The 15,878-nt window shown below is 39.6% G+C and overlaps 1 protein-coding gene across 1 annotated transcript; it reads left to right on the top strand.

The window, feature by feature from the left end:
• The first annotated feature begins 45 nt into the window (after positions 1–45).
• On the top strand, positions 46–14,862 carry mtnr1al (melatonin receptor type 1A like). Its single transcript, XM_061235376.1, has 2 exons — positions 46–232; positions 14,093–14,862. Exons 1-2 carry the CDS (start codon positions 46–48, stop codon positions 14,860–14,862), a joined length of 957 nt encoding a protein of 318 aa, XP_061091360.1.
• Positions 14,863–15,878: the final 1,016 nt, after the last annotated feature.

Raw genomic sequence — 15,878 nt, 5'->3', positions numbered from 1 at the left:
CACTGTCATTCCTACCTATCCCATGCGGCGGAAGATGTACTGAGGATGGCCGAGGGAAGTAATCCCCCGTTAAATAACATTTCATCGAGAGACGGGGGCTACCATGATCTCCCATTCCCCTGGGCGGTAACCGTACTGGCCAGTGTTCTGATCACTACAATCGTAGTCGATATTTTGGGCAACCTGTTGGTGATCATCTCTGTCTTCAGAAACAAGAAACTCAGGAAAGCAGGTAAAACTTGTGCTTCAATTTCTTATTTTATTTTGCCATATCTCAATACATGTTTCTCTCCCTCCCTCCTTCTTAAAATATGCTATTATGACCACAGCAGAACGCTAATGAAATTTGTTTATTTTGTGGGTTTATTTTGGAAACTTTGAGAATTCCATTATTATATAATTTCTTACATTTAACACGTTTAGAGGGACATACGTAAATACTGGTTTCTAATATATCTAATTGTGAGTTGAGAGTTAGCTATCAGACAATTAGATATTAGTCTAAATAAGTTTAATCAGTTCCCATGGAACTTTTGGTGCTCCCATTGTAACTTTAAAACTGCCTGTCAATGTTCCTGATATTTTACCTGCATACGCGACTGAACATTTTGAGGTAGGCTAGTGGCCTCCTGGCAGATCGAGTCTCATCATCACTACGCTCTAGAATATTTTCCATCGCAATCCGATCAGTGGCATTACTGTTTTATGGCTGTAGAGTAGGATAGTCAGTGTTCATGATGAGAGCTGTGGTACAGTAAATGTGATGGTTAGTGATGACCTTGTCACAATGAACACTTGACACCTACCCTAGGATTTGCAGACTCTACATTCAATAAGGAAGCACAGGACCGTTAATTATACTATGTTATGAAAATATGATTATTTGTTGCCATGTAATGTCTTGACAGTGTCATAATTGTCAGATTATCAGAATAGCCGGAACCTTTTATGGAGCCAGTTAAACTGCTTCCACAATTTATAGTGAAACATTGCCTAAGGATGCATAATAGACTTACCATGTGAAGTTTCAAATTAAATGCAAACCCTATACATTAAAGCTAGATTTTTTTTAAAACTTCACTTGGGCTGGGTGCACACAGAAATATGCTCTGGGTGATACATACAGTACATGAAAAATATTTATTGTCATTTTGTACTGTCTGCTGGCACCTAGAAACTATGTGGTCCGTCCCAAATGAGTTTCTTCTCCTGGAAAGCAATGCTGATTTGTGTTTTTCTGATTATGGATACGTATATAATTGCCAGTGCTCACAGTCAGGCCAATATCATAATTGATCAGACTTGGGAAACCATTTCAATGGTCAGATTTGTTAATAATCTTTCTATTAAAGGGGCAGTTACACTTTAGATCAAACCTTTTTACCAGTACATGTGTTTGTATGCCTACTTTATAGTGTAACATTTGAATCCATGCCATTATTGCAACATTTATGAAATAATATCATTTTGGCTTAAGAAAACTGGTCAAAGTGTGTTCTGCTGCATATAAAGTTTGAAAAATGTGATCTGCAGGGCACTCTAGCCCGAATCGTGATGTCACTGCATCCTTTTCAGGGTACGGTGATGTCATATATAGATGTCAATTAGATATCCAGTTGGAAAATTGTTGATGGCCACAAATCCGTCCACTTTATTTAACAATAACAATTTAACAATTTTCAAAGTTGGCAAGCCAGCTGTTACGGATCAATACGAACTGGAAACAGCATCATACGATTTCCACACACTGGGTCAAAACTAGCTGATTGCATGATTGCAAATACACAGGGCAATCTGTTCAGCTGGCTACATTTACTGTTCCTTGAAATGTTCATAAGTGAGCGTGAATTGCCTTTGACACCAGTCAGAGTAGTAAATTAGTTACAGTACTTGTCTTTATGAAATAATACTGTCGGCCTGTTCTTTTTAAACTGGTGAATGGTAGATGCTTTTTCAAGTAAATAAGTTCTCAAAGAAGTAGCAAGCAGATTTGAACACCTTTTTTTCTTCTTAGCCTGTGTAGCCAAGTATGTGGCTATGTATAAAACATTTTTTAAATAATTTGTACAATAGGCACTTGTGGTGTATTATCAAGATTATATTCGGCAACAAACTATTTATATTAATGGACCATTCTATTTTTGGGTTGTGCAATGCTGTGAAAAAGCATTTGCCTCCTTCCTGATTTCCTCTGTTATTGCATATTCATCACGCTGAATGGTTTCAGACAAGAAGGAATATTAGACAAAGGGAACCTGGGTAAATGGGAAACATATATTAAATTATTTTTGTGAACAGGTAATTGCCCCTTAATAACAGGTTGCACCCACTTTACATTATTGGCATTTGGCCAACACTCTTATCCAGAGCGACTTCTTTTTTCACAAAGAACTGCTTTAATTCTGACGAATTGGTAGGTATTTGTGCATGAACTGTTCATTAGAGGTCTTGCCACTGCATCTCTGTTGGGTTCAAGTCAGGACTTTGACTAAGCCACTCAAAACTTTCTTTGTTTCTTCCCTGGACTTGCTTTTGTGTTTTGCATCATTTTCTTGCTGCATAACCCAATCAAGCTTCAGCTCCCGGACAGATGACAAGACATTCTCCTAAAGAATCTTGTGGTGCAGGGCAGATTTCATGGTTTCTTCAATAATGGCAAGTTGTCCAGGTCCCGAGACAGCAAAGCATCCTCACACCATCACACTACCACTACCATGTTTGACTGTTGGTGTGAAGTTCTTATTGAGAAATGCTGTATTTGCTTTGTGGCAGACATAATGGGACCTGTGGCATCCAAGATGTTCCACTTTTGATTCATGTGTCTATAGAAGATTATCCCAAATGGCTTGGGGATCATTATTTTGCAAATGTGAGATGAGCAATGACCTTAGCTGACAGGCTTGCAGTTTTTTTGACGTTCTCCTTGGGTCATTTGTAACTTCCTGGATACGTTTGTTGATGGATGAAGTCATTAATTCATGAGGGATCGGCTATCACAAAAATGAATGTGAATTTGGATAAAACAGGATCCCATTCCAGACAAAGTATATTATTGGAGTAGAGTATCTCCTTCTACCTATGACAACTGGGGTAGGCTACTGTAAACCAAAGCAATGTCATTTCTAGCGGTTTTGCCACGACATATTTGTTTGTAAGGTAATAATCGGTCTATTTCCGACATGTTCTTTTTATAGCTTATTTGAGTGCGTAGCCTATATAAAGTTAATTTAATAAAGGCAAGGGCACATCCAATGAATGTTATGTAAAAGAAGAACACAAAGCTAGAAAGCACACTGCTGTTAATATTCCCTGGTAGTGCATTTCTTAAATACGTTTTGTTATGATTTCACACCTTACAGTACAGTAAGTGAGAAATTACAGTAAGTATTATATTTAGTTTGATATTAATTTGTGCTCTTGTAGGCTACCTGTGTAAAATAACTAGCAACAAGATTACTAGTGTCACTGCTGATGGCAAAACATACAATTACCACCTCCTTTTGTCGTTAATGTATTTATAGTTCAGCTGCATCTTTTTGAATGTGCACTTTTGAGTGCAATGGATCATCTATGCTTGTGCGTGTGCATCAGCGTTAAAGGGAATTAAAGAAAATCTGGCTGGTTGTCATACAAGGTTGTTGTAGGCTGGCTACATGAGGCAGCCCATCATAATTAAGATTCAGTGGGAACGGGGGAGGAAGTTTCAAAGGAACTGTGCTGACCCACCCAAATGAATCGATTCTGAACTGACTGATGGTATGAACTGCTGACTATCTAGTCTGGTGAACTAAAACCAATAACCAAATCACTACCTGTATAAGAGCTCACTGGACACATTCAACTGGGAAGAAAACTAATCCTCCAGTTTCAAAAAAGAGAACAAACTATGACTCTCATTACCAATGACTTTACAGTTTGAATGTGTGATGTTTTAAAAATAGCATACTTTATACAGCAGAATGATCAGAACGCACAAATTGTCTTGTCTCCTTTACAAGGAAAAGGACAAATGGTTGACATGAGGTAAGATGCTTTAATTTGTAGTGCTTATGACTAGAATATTTGCAGAGACGAAAGGTACTGAACTAAGTAGAGTGAACTAAGCATGCTTGAAATATTCATGTGCTTGCTGAACTGACTGCAACAGTGAACAAATCACATAGTCAGTGACTAGAATCTTCATCCAGAACTGGATGAACTTACTTGAAACTTGTAGTTTTCTCCACTACACTCAACCTGCAGAATGTTGAAACTCTCTTCATTCAATACTAGGCTACTGCTTGTGCTGGGCGGGGAGAATGCAGCGGAGGAAACAAAGGATTAGGCGGGGTAGAATTTAATGCGTCAGAAAACATTTCTCGATGAAAAAAAATATTGCCCGAGTTTGGGCCGGCACATGCCCTCACTCAATAACCACGACGCCACTGCTGAGAACATACATACTGTAAACAAAAGTGAATAAAAGTTGATTTCACAGAACTGTTTGCAAAAGTATATTCTATTTAACATTACGGCCAAAGTGTAAATAGGGTAAAATAAATATACCATAATTATACCATATATTATTATGATACTTATAATATTGAGGAATTAACCTAATAAGAGTGTTCCATGCTGCTAAGCCCAGGATGACTCATTCTGGGTTGTATGAAGCATCACTCTTCAGCCCCATCCATTCCTTCTGTATAAAAGTATATCAGTATTATAATAGATGAGGTTAAAATGGTTTGGTATTCTCAATGTACTGGAATTTCTATTGCTTTCAATTGACTTCCTTTAGTCATTCACTTTCAAAAAGCACCAATGGCTTCTTAAGGATGTCAAGGTCAGTGTGCAAAAACATTTATAAACTCCTTTCTGTAGCATCAATTAATCTGCTAGCTCATTCCACACATCTTGAGGACATCCTATTGACCTCAGAAACACTTCTTCCAGTTCACAATTCATCTGTCTTGCAATGTACGGAAAAGCACCTAGGAATGTGTCAGTTTAATAGAAAACATTTGCGAGATACAATCGTTTGTTTTCCCACATCTAACACAATGCTTTCTGCCATGCCACGTTTCTAGGACAAATAGCCCACGCTTAAAAGCCAAGGTACTGTAAGACAAAAATAATTGAATTCTCTGAACATCTATTGCCTGCATAACAGCATTCATAGTGGACGATGACCTCGGAAATGGAGGTGTGAAATTATTTACACACATCAAAACAATATAACTGGAGATTTATTTCTGTCATTGGAAAAATGTATAGAACCGCTTGTCAAGCCATGTTGGGGTAGGGGATCCATGGGATATTCCAATCCATGCTTGATGCAGTGCTGGATATGCTCTAGGTTTTAGGTGAATGGTAAGCCTAGATGGGCTGAATGGCCTTTCCGTACAAAGTGAAATCACCAACGTTTGCTTTTGGAGATATAGATTTTTCCTGTCCAGTGGTATGCTGTCCGTCTCATGAAACAACATTTAAAGTTTTTCCAAAAGATTTGATTTGATTTTGTCATTTAAACACATTTTTATCATTTACCTAAGTATTATTCGTGATATGTATTAAACCTATTAAATTAAATCTATGTGAAAATGATCCTGGCCAATGTCATCGTGATTTACGGTATTATCTTGGTATTGTTAAAATATGCAGAAAATCATTGAAATCATTGAAAAGTGCCAAAATATATTGCAGTCACCATATATCAGCAAAATCTGGAAGTCCCAGAATGGCATAGCCAACCAGTCTGTTCTGGAACTTTCTTTACCAAGAAAACTGCCAAGATTTATAGAAATATACCATTGTGTCAAGACAGCCATATAGCAAGTCACTCCAAATTCAAAATTCGATAAATGTATCAAGATGCATCAGCTTTTGTCAGAATTTTAACCACAGCAGTCTCCTCCTTTTACGGGATTTAGAAGTCTGAGCGCATCAACTGGGGAGTGTCATCTATCGGCCCACTTCAATCACTGGACGGAGCAGAACTAATGACCCGTGGTCGTGGCAGAAGCTCTTTGCTTGTGGGTGATAAACTAGGCTATGTGACATTTGCAGGGAGTGTGCACTGCTCATGACTGAGAAATGCAAAACTCCAGGAAGTGAAAAAAGCACAAGCTCAGCATGCGCAAGTGTGTTTATACGACCATGCTGAAAACTTTATATACAGTATTGACTAGCCTTGATGGGTAAGCTATGATAATGTTGATATTATATGATACTATTATATTATTTAATGTAATCTCTCCAAAATATTTCCTTGAGCTGGAATGTGTAGTGGCATCTTAATTACAAAACCAAGATGCAGAAAAATAGCTTACAGTATGTGAGCCACTCCAGTCTGCCTTGAAGCACAGCGCAGAAACTGCCCTGGTGAAGGTAATTAATCACCAAATCCTTGAAATGTGTGTCACTTTGATATCTGCATCATATCTAAGGAAGCTATTACTGCACACTGCATAGCCAGTGCTATATACCCAGATAGCACTGTGGGTAGATAACATGCTAATAGTAGCACATAACATTTATTCACTTAGCTAGCTAACATGTTAAGCTGCCTAGTGCCTGCTGTAATTCACAACTACATGACTTGTCCTAACCACTTTGATAGATTTGTAAAGTGTATCCACCTAGCTGGCAAGCTAAAGTTAGCTCCTAGTGCCTACTGTGGTTCACAAATTAATGCCTTAAGCACTTTGACAGATTTAAGCGTATCCATATAGCCAGCTAGCTAACGCTGCCTAACAGGTCTAGTTAGTGCTAGTGGACAGCTATGAAGTTAAATAATGTAACTGAAACTGTACGTGTGCACAAAGTACACAATCATGTGATAGCGTTGAATCCAATAAAGGGGCGATACATCATGATGACCCAGAACATGACCATTCTCATCCCATTCATGCACTCTTTGTGATGAGAATGGTCATGTTCCGGGTGTCATGTTAGATGTGTCACAAGGTCCCTTCAATAAGCCTTTCTGGGTTGTTGCTGCTGATAAGCTACATCTGGGACCACAAAGCCACAAAGATCAAGTTTGAAAGATCTATCAGAGATGGTAGGATGTCCAACCCAGAATGGGTGGTGCTGGTGTTTCTCTGACAAAAGTCTATATAGGTTTCACTGGGTGGAAGGAATCGTCGCTGTATCTTGCACTTTTGTTTTGTCAGGCTGCTTTGTCATTTTAGTTACATTACATTATATTAATGGCATTTGGCTGACACTCTTATCTAGAGTGACGTACAGTTGATTAGACTACGTAGGAGACAATCCTCCCCTGGAGCAATGCAGGGTTACGGGCCTTGCTCGAGGGTCCAGCAGCTGTGCGGATCTTATTGTGGCTCACTGGGATTAGAACCACCGACCTTGCGTATCCCAGTCATGTACCTTAACCACTACGCTACGGGCCACCCCCAAGTTATTCTACGCGCGTCATCTCTTTCACAAAAGGTGGTAACAAGGCTTTTAATGAAGTGTCACCACCTACACAGTCAAGTTTTGCTCTTGTGAATGTGTATGGATGCTCAGCCATGGTTCTCCTACCTTGTCCAAACACCCATCCTGCACCTTGTATTTGTGACTCAATGTGGCAAAGGGTGAACCATCGCGCAGTTATCAACTTTATAGAATGGAGAAAAATCTGCATCTGATTCAATTAAAAAACGTATTACACCACATAACTCAACAAACCTCTCACCTAAAGCTCATGCATACATTAGCTCGTAGACACCCCCAGACCTATTGGCGGAATTTCTCAAAAATACTTCTTTCAGACACTTGGTTGTAATCTACTGTAGGAAAGCCTGGTTTCTTGAGTAACTAAAGTTATTTATTTTTAGATTTTTCTTTCTGTTTTCTTACTTTTTCATAACTTTTTATAGCTAAATGATTTGTAAATGAAGCCTCACTCATTGGATATTTGATATTTTTATTCCTGCTTGCATAACACTTAGTAATACAGTAATTTAAAGTAACAGATATTTGATGTTCAAGTGTAAGAAGGTAATTAATGATTAAAGTGTGTTAAAGGGGTTCCTCTTCCTAACTAGTTTTGATAGGGTCCATTTTAGTGCATGTGCATGTAAATACATTATACATAAAAATACACATGATACATAAAGCATGAAATGTTAGAGATTTGTGCACACACATCAGTTCCTGCACACACAAAAATATCTGTTTTGTCTCAGAAATTGATGAGTAAGAGGGGAGAGCCACCCTGAAAAGTTTTCAAAGACGTTTGTTCTCTCATTCCTTTGAAGAGAGTAACTGGTGATGGCGATTACATCCACCTTAGCTAAAACATATCCAAGTGCATGTGACTGCACACCATCATTTAGTCATCAAGTCTTCTTTGAAGCGTGGTTGACCGAATGTATGACATAGTGTTGAGAAAGATCTCTCAGCACTTGCTGTTGTTATCAGGATTGTGTGACTGTGTTTTATCAGCCTGTACACCTGTGTTAGGATCTTAGAAACAGGAATAGCATCCATTGCCAACCTGTTCTGTAATGATTATGATTATGGCATTTTTTTGTATGTTGCTTTGGATAAAAGTGTCTGCTAAATAAAATGTAATGTAATTATTTGTGTCTGGCCCACTCTAATAGGTCGGGCCCTACTGGATCCCCTTGGTTCCGCAGTTCATGATTTCCATGGCTTTTGTTTTTGGCAATAAGCAATGGGTGTATTATGTATTCTAATTTTCTTCTCAACTTTTTTAAACTGTTGCAGTTAAAATATAGACACCCTCACCATTTGTAGCATTGACCCAAGATGTCTGTTTTTGAAAGGTGTTTTTTGTTTGTGATCATGATGTTTCTGCACATTTCAAGGCAGTGATACCATTTCATTTGTGTTTAATATTATGACTGAGTTTGCAAGTATGATTAGAGTGGTTACACAGCCTAATTGGAGAACTGTGTATGTGAGAATGGGACAATATATCTCATTATCTCAACACTCATTTTCATTTCGATTCAAAATAATGACTGTTTCATTGCCTGGACAATGCGAAGCCAATTTTGAGACAATTATGTAAAAAAATTCCAGAGAGGTAATTTTCCCAATTTACTCAAATTCAGGTTTTACAATATGTGGTCCAATCTGACTGAATGCAGTTTTCTTTTTTTTTGTTCAGAGTACAAAATGTGAGTTATGACCACCCCCAGTAATCTGGGTGGTTATCTGAAAATCCTTTCAGCACCCTTGTACAATTCAAAACCAGTCTGTACTAAGGAAATGCACAGGGTATTTGTTACTGTGGGTTGATTTGTTGCCGTTGATGCTCTATCATCTTTAAAAATATATGAAATGGCAAAGTGTGGGTGTCTGATTAAAGCAAAGATACTTATCAGTTTCAATTTCACTACTATTCTGCTTAAAATGTGATAGTGCTGCATGCAGTACAGAATTTACATCAACACCCATATCTGCTCTAGAGCCCCCTGCATACTCCATGCTTAACACATGAACAATGGTCTTAGCCTCATTTCACTTGAATGGGACTAGTTTATCAATGATTCAAGAGAGCAGCCGGATATGGCTGTGGCAATGCATGGAGCTTACATATAATGAAAGATTCCTTGACTGCATTTTGCCTGTCATTGAAAATAACTCACCAAGCACGCTTCTAAGGGAAAGTTCATTGCTGCTTTAGTGGGGGAAATGGACCGCATTAGGCTCATAATTGTCATCATTCATTCCAGTGCAGAAGCACTCTGATGGAACTGACGCATAACTTCCATCAGTATTTAATTTGCATTCTTAAGTGATAATAGCAATTCATTACCTAACGCCTAATGTGCATTAATGAATTTACAGCGGATGATTGTAGATTAATCAATAAGCTGTCACTTAACATGGACCACTGAAGGATATAGATATGGTGCATATCTGTGACCTCTCCTTAACAGTTGCCCTTCACCAGATCAATACCTCTGCCCGCTTTTGGCTATTTCCTTCTCTTGGAGACCACAGTGATAGTGAAATTCTCAATGGGGTTTTTTGCCCTCAACAGTATCCTGGGGGCAGAAGGCTGTTTTGCTTGATGTTACTACTGAAGCAAAGTTCATTCTACCCTCTAAACTGAGAGCTGCCTGAAAGTTTGCCTTTCCACAAACCCTGGACTGTGTTGAAAAATATTATTTGTTATTGTACACTCAGTGAGCAATCTATTGAGTATTTATTAGACTTATTTTGTTTACTTTTTGGTCTTCTGCTGCTGTAGATTATTTGATGTGTTGTGTGTTCAGAGATCCTCTTCTGCATACCAATTCTGCTCTCCTGGTTATTTGCTTTACTGTCACCTTCCTGTCAGCTTTGACCCTTCTCCTCTGACCCCTCTCATTAACAACGCATTTTTGCCCTCAGAAATTATGCTCATTGAATGTTTTTTGTTTTTTTCGACCCATTCTCTAAAAACTTTAGACTGTTGTGCATGAAAATCCGCAGTTCCTGAGATACTCAAACCACCCTGTCTGGCACCAACAATCATTCCATGCTCAAAGTAACTTAGATCACATTTCTTCCCTATTCTGACATTTGGTCTGAAACAGCTGAACCTCTTGACCATGTCTCCAAGCTTGTATGTATTTAGTTGCTGCCACATGATTGGCTGATTAAATATTTGCCTTAACAAGCTGGTGCACAGGTCTACTTAATAAAGTTCTCAGTGAGTGTATAATTTTTTTAAAGTAAGCAAAACAAAGAGGAAAAAAAGGTGAGTGTTCAGCAGGTCTCCTACACAAGAGACAATCACACGAAACATGACCAAATCTGCTGGGGCCATAGTGGCCTTTTTTTGGGTACATGAGACTGTTCTCTTTTTATTTTTCCCCCTGATTGATTAGCAAGCATGCATTTGAGCCCTTTTGACAGAACAGTCTGCCTCCAGCGTGCTGTTGAGAGCAAAAATATAGCTAACCACATGCATTAGAATGCGAGATTACCCTTTTGACATGACCATCTGTCTCCAGGGTGCTGTTGAGGGCAAAGATATAGCTAAGCTATATAGCTGTGCCCTTTTAAGTGAAAATTAGTATGAGGAAATTAACACCTTGATATTTTGGTTTCTAGAACAACCTCTTTTTTAAATCATCTAGTTATTGTTCTGTTTTTCCCATTAAATATTTTAACTGTTGTCATTAACTGTAAAACCGCCGTCAATTTTTCTGTGTTGGTAATTGCAATAATGTGCCTGTTCGGCAATTTTAGACCCATTTGTTTTCCCGAGTGAATTGCTACTGCTGGGAACATGGTGGACAGCACAATCATTATTATTTCAGAAATGTTTTTCTTTCCCTTTCCCAAAGAAGATCATCCATACTGTGTGTCACCGTTACTGCATTTACTGTAATTTTAAAGATATGAATCACTAAAGCTCTTGCTTTGTAATTACAAAGATGAGGTGTTAATGTGGTTGTAATTGCATATAGAGACATATCTACGTCCCTGTGATATGTGGCGTTAATATGGTAGCAGGAGGAAATTCTAGCCCCTTTTGCCATTGCAGGATCCACCCGTACATGAAAGTATTGGGAAACTTGGCATTTCCCAGAATGTGTTCTGGTTTCTGTTTCCATTGAACTTTGAGAACCGTGACAATGAGAATTTGGGAGGAAGTGGTGGAAAAACACTTCCTTTACATAGTCTAACCTTCCCTTAATAAATGGGGGAGGAGGATTATTATAGTTTTAAAACAATGCTGCAGGCCAAAGGGTAGGGGTCATATTTTGGCGTCCATCTGTGCACATACCTGCCTATGAGCCTTATTCTCAGAAGTAAAATCAAAAATCTGAGTGAATTTATGAACCACATCATCTTCCTGTGCTGCAATGCTCTATGCTCTGTGCATCATGCATGTTTCACATATCAGACATTCCTCCACCTTGCACCTCAGACCCTGGCATTTTTACTCTCAGGGGGCTGGGATAGCACCACAGAGCCATCTGGATAAAGATGTGGCCCTGGCCCTCATGTTGTGATTACAAAAGATGACTGTTGCCTGTAACACAGCTATACAGCTTTTACATTCACTGAAGCATTCACCAGTGCCCTTTAGCCATTTACAGCCTATTCCTCTGAATTGTTGTAAATACACCCTCTGCCATGAGCAGTACCATTTACAGAAACCCTTAGCAAAGACAAAAGGCGTTGTGTAAAAGAAAAATGGAAAATGGTAAAAGAATCAGGCATTCCTCTACCTGGCACCACTGGCCATAGCATTCTTACTCTGAGGGAGCTGGCACCACAGAGCCAGTATGGATAAGGATGTGGTTTTAGAGCCATGGTGTCCGGTGTGTGAATTAAAACCATTTCCGATAATGCCATAATATTTTCTCCAACACTGACAATGCCCTTTTGTATAGGGGTGATGGTGAGAAAAAGATCATTTCTGATCATTGTCCGTGGCATTTTTCTAGGAACATGAATGATGCACCCGAGGTGGAGTGCTCTCATGCTCTCATTACAGCAGATGACTGTTGCTCTTAACACGGCTATACAGCCTTCACATTCATCAGTGCCCTTAGACCATTTACAGCTAATTCCTCTGAATTATTATGAATAAGCCAGCAGCCATGAGCAGTAACTTTTACAGAGCCCCTTAGCAAAGACAAAGACGTGCTGCTTAAAGGGAAGGAAAAAGGGTGAAAGCAAAGGATGTACTTATCAATACCCCCCACACATACACACGCCGCCGCCATGTGTGAAATGCATTGTTGGGAGAAGCGTGACCCGGCAGCGCCTGTTGAGATGAAATGCAGTGGATGACGCACGCAACCCACAGTGCACGTTCTGGCAGACTTCCTCACACATCCTGGCAGGTGATGGGAAATTGCTACGGTCATAGAAAACTATAATTTTCACGTGCGCACATGAAAGCACAGTTTCTGCCTGCGCCGAGGGGTGTTCAGAGCCCGCCCTGTCACTGTGTAATGTAATTCAGTCCATCGGCTCCCAGCACGTTTGCTGTAGTCCGTTCCCGGACCAAGAGGGTTCTGTTTCTCCTGTGGAGTAGCGTGAAGCTCACAGTAACAAGGCTGAAACTCCTTCCAAGTAGAGTGCTCAGGTCCTGGAACACCACAGCTCTTCCACTAGTTCTGTCATTTTCTGTGTAAAAGGCAACAGAGGGGCACTACCATGGCAATACTGACCGTATTAGTAAGGCATTTAATGAACCTGTCGCCTGATTATTTCTTCATAGTTCATATTTTTACGAATTGTTTTGTACACAGAAGTATATTTGGAAATACAGTCAGAAGCCTTGGAATGTCTTTACAAATGTTGGTTTTCTAGATTAATTTTGAAATTGTTTTATTTATTATGTGGTCTCATTTGGAATTAGCATGAAACCAACCAGTTCTGAGTTGACTTTCCTGTTATTAAAGTTTAACCCAAAATCAAGGAGCCTAACACCGCTACTATTTAGACTCCTTGCTAAACTTGAACTGTTATCTTGTGCATCAGTGTGTAGGCTGTGTGTGTGTGTGTGTGTTTGTGTGTGTGTGTGCTTGTGAGAGAGAGAGAGAGAGAGAGAGAGAGAATAACAGAAATATTGAGCATGTAATGTGCCAGTCATATGAATTTTTGCACATACTCATGAAGGAGGATATATTGAGATATCGATAAATATTCAGATTTTTCTATGAAGATTTCTGGTCAGCATTAGCAAGTAGAAAGGTACAAAGGAATTAATTGGTCATCCACGATTGTAAAGGATCACCCTTTTATTTGTAACATGCATACACCCACACGCACTAGGAAAAGTAATAAAGAATGTTCACTGTGTCTGGGAGTTCATTTATTTAGTGTGCCTGAATAAATTTTAAGCTAATAAAAATCTCAAAATGAATTTATATATCTGCGCAATTGGGATGAAGAGAAAGAGGAACAAACTGAAAGAGGACATTTTACATTGTTATCAGTGCTGCGCTCATTACTGAAATGTTGAGAAACATCTAATTATTTTATACCTGAAAAATTGTTTTTAAATTGTTGCCTCATTTGGTTTTAGCATCAAACCAACCGCCATCACACAACCTTGTACATTTTTCATTTCCTGGTTCTGAGTTGACATCTGATATGTCTTTAATTATCTCCTCAGGTAATGCCTTTGTGGTTAGCTTGGCTATTGCGGACCTGGTCGTGGCCATCTACCCCTACCCACTGGTCCTGACGGCTATCTTCCATGACGGCTGGATTGCGGGTTATATCCACTGCCAGATCAGCGGCTTCCTGATGGGCCTGAGTGTCATTGGCTCAATCTTCAACATCACCGGCATCGCCATCAACCGCTACTGCTACATCTGCCACAGCCTTAAGTACGACAAGCTCTTCTCCAACAAGAACACCGCGTGCTACGTCATCCTGGTGTGGGTGCTCACAATCCTGGCCATCGTGCCTAACTGGTTCGTGGAGTCTCTGCAGTACGACCTGCGGGTTTACTCCTGCACCTTCGCCCAGTCAGTCAGCTCGCTGTACACCATCACGGTGGTGGTGGTGCACTTCATTCTCCCCATCAGCATTGTCACCTACTGCTACCTGCGCATCTGGATCCTGGTCATCCAGGTGCGTAAACGGGTGAAGCCCGACAACCGGCCCAAGATCAAGCCCCACGACTTCCGCAACTTCCTCACCATGTTTGTGGTGTTTGTGCTCTTCGCCGTGTGCTGGGCGCCCCTGAACTTCATCGGCCTGGCAGTGGCCATGAACCCGCGGCTGGGCATGGCCATCCCAGAGTGGCTCTTCACCGCCAGCTACTTCATGGCCTACTTCAACAGCTGCCTGAACGCCGTTGTCTACGGGGTCCTCAATCACAACTTCCGGAAGGAATACAAACGCATCGTGCTGGCCGTCTTCAAGCTGCGCTGCTGAATGGCCTGGTGATGGACCAGTCGGTCCCAATGCAAAAAAATAATAAAAAATTGACAGCATGGCAGTAACATTGCGCATGCTGAGTGAATGGCTTAAAATAAAAGAAATGGAATGTAAATAAGAATATTAATGTCATGATGCATTATATGTCCAGGCTTCTATAACTTATTATTATTTTTGGGTTTTATGTGATGAGAGTGCTGTTGGTGTCTTATTTTAAGGCATTATTTTACACTTTGTTTGTGGAACTGCTCACTCATTGGTTGCCACATTGTTTCAGATATGTTGAGCTGCAAGGCTTACAAGCAGACACAGGATTTCATGTACAAATATGACTCTTGGCTGCCTCCAAAGATATTATCTTAATATTGCAGTCAATACATTATTCCAATGAGACAGGTACAGTAAGCCATAGAAACCAAATGGCTAAGTACAAGATATGAATGTGTGCCAAAAGGTTTTCCTACACCCACAACAGTGAATATTGGATCAAATGTTGTCATTATAAATCATTTGAGTGTACAAGGAGCATATCAAAGCAACAAGGGATGCAGAAATGTGCACATATAGGTACAGACAAAGTAAGTCAGAGTTGTTGATCAACAAAACTAGAGTGAAAAGAAACTGTGGATTTCACAGCACAGTTAAGAGGAAATAGAGCATTTTATTTTGTGCAAATCTTCAAAGAAGTGCAGGGGATTTTAACCTCTTGTTATTTCAAGTAGGGCGACATTATGTCTCACTTTGATGATGGGATTCATCATTATTTTCTTTACATTTTCATTTTCTTTTATTTTTATAGTTTTATTGATATAGAAAAAAAACATCTCCCAGAGAGCATACAAATCATTAAAATTTTTAAAATGTTTTCAAGGATTGTTTGTTGATTGTGTCTGTCTGTGTTGAGAAGTATATGCTGTAAATTATGGATGATTCCTTCATTTAGACTCCTTGCTTGATCTAAACTTGAACTGTGAGCTTGTGCATCAGCATGAAGGCTGTGTGAGAGAGGGAGA

This window comes from Conger conger, chromosome 3, assembly GCF_963514075.1.
Source record: "Conger conger chromosome 3, fConCon1.1, whole genome shotgun sequence".
Lineage (NCBI taxonomy): Eukaryota > Metazoa > Chordata > Actinopteri > Anguilliformes > Congridae > Conger > Conger conger.
Note: the sequence above shows the minus strand (reverse complement) of the source record. Positions and strands in the feature narration are given on the sequence as shown.

Excerpts from the sequence above, each read along its gene's own strand:
- mtnr1al (XM_061235376.1), top strand. The coding sequence starts at position 46 with ATGGCCGAGGGAAGTAATCCCCCGTTAAATAACATTTCATCGAGAGAC. Across the intron at positions 233-14,092 it reads CAAGAAACTCAGGAAAGCAG|GTAATGCCTTTGTGGTTAGC; the intron begins GTAAAACTTGTG and ends TTATCTCCTCAG.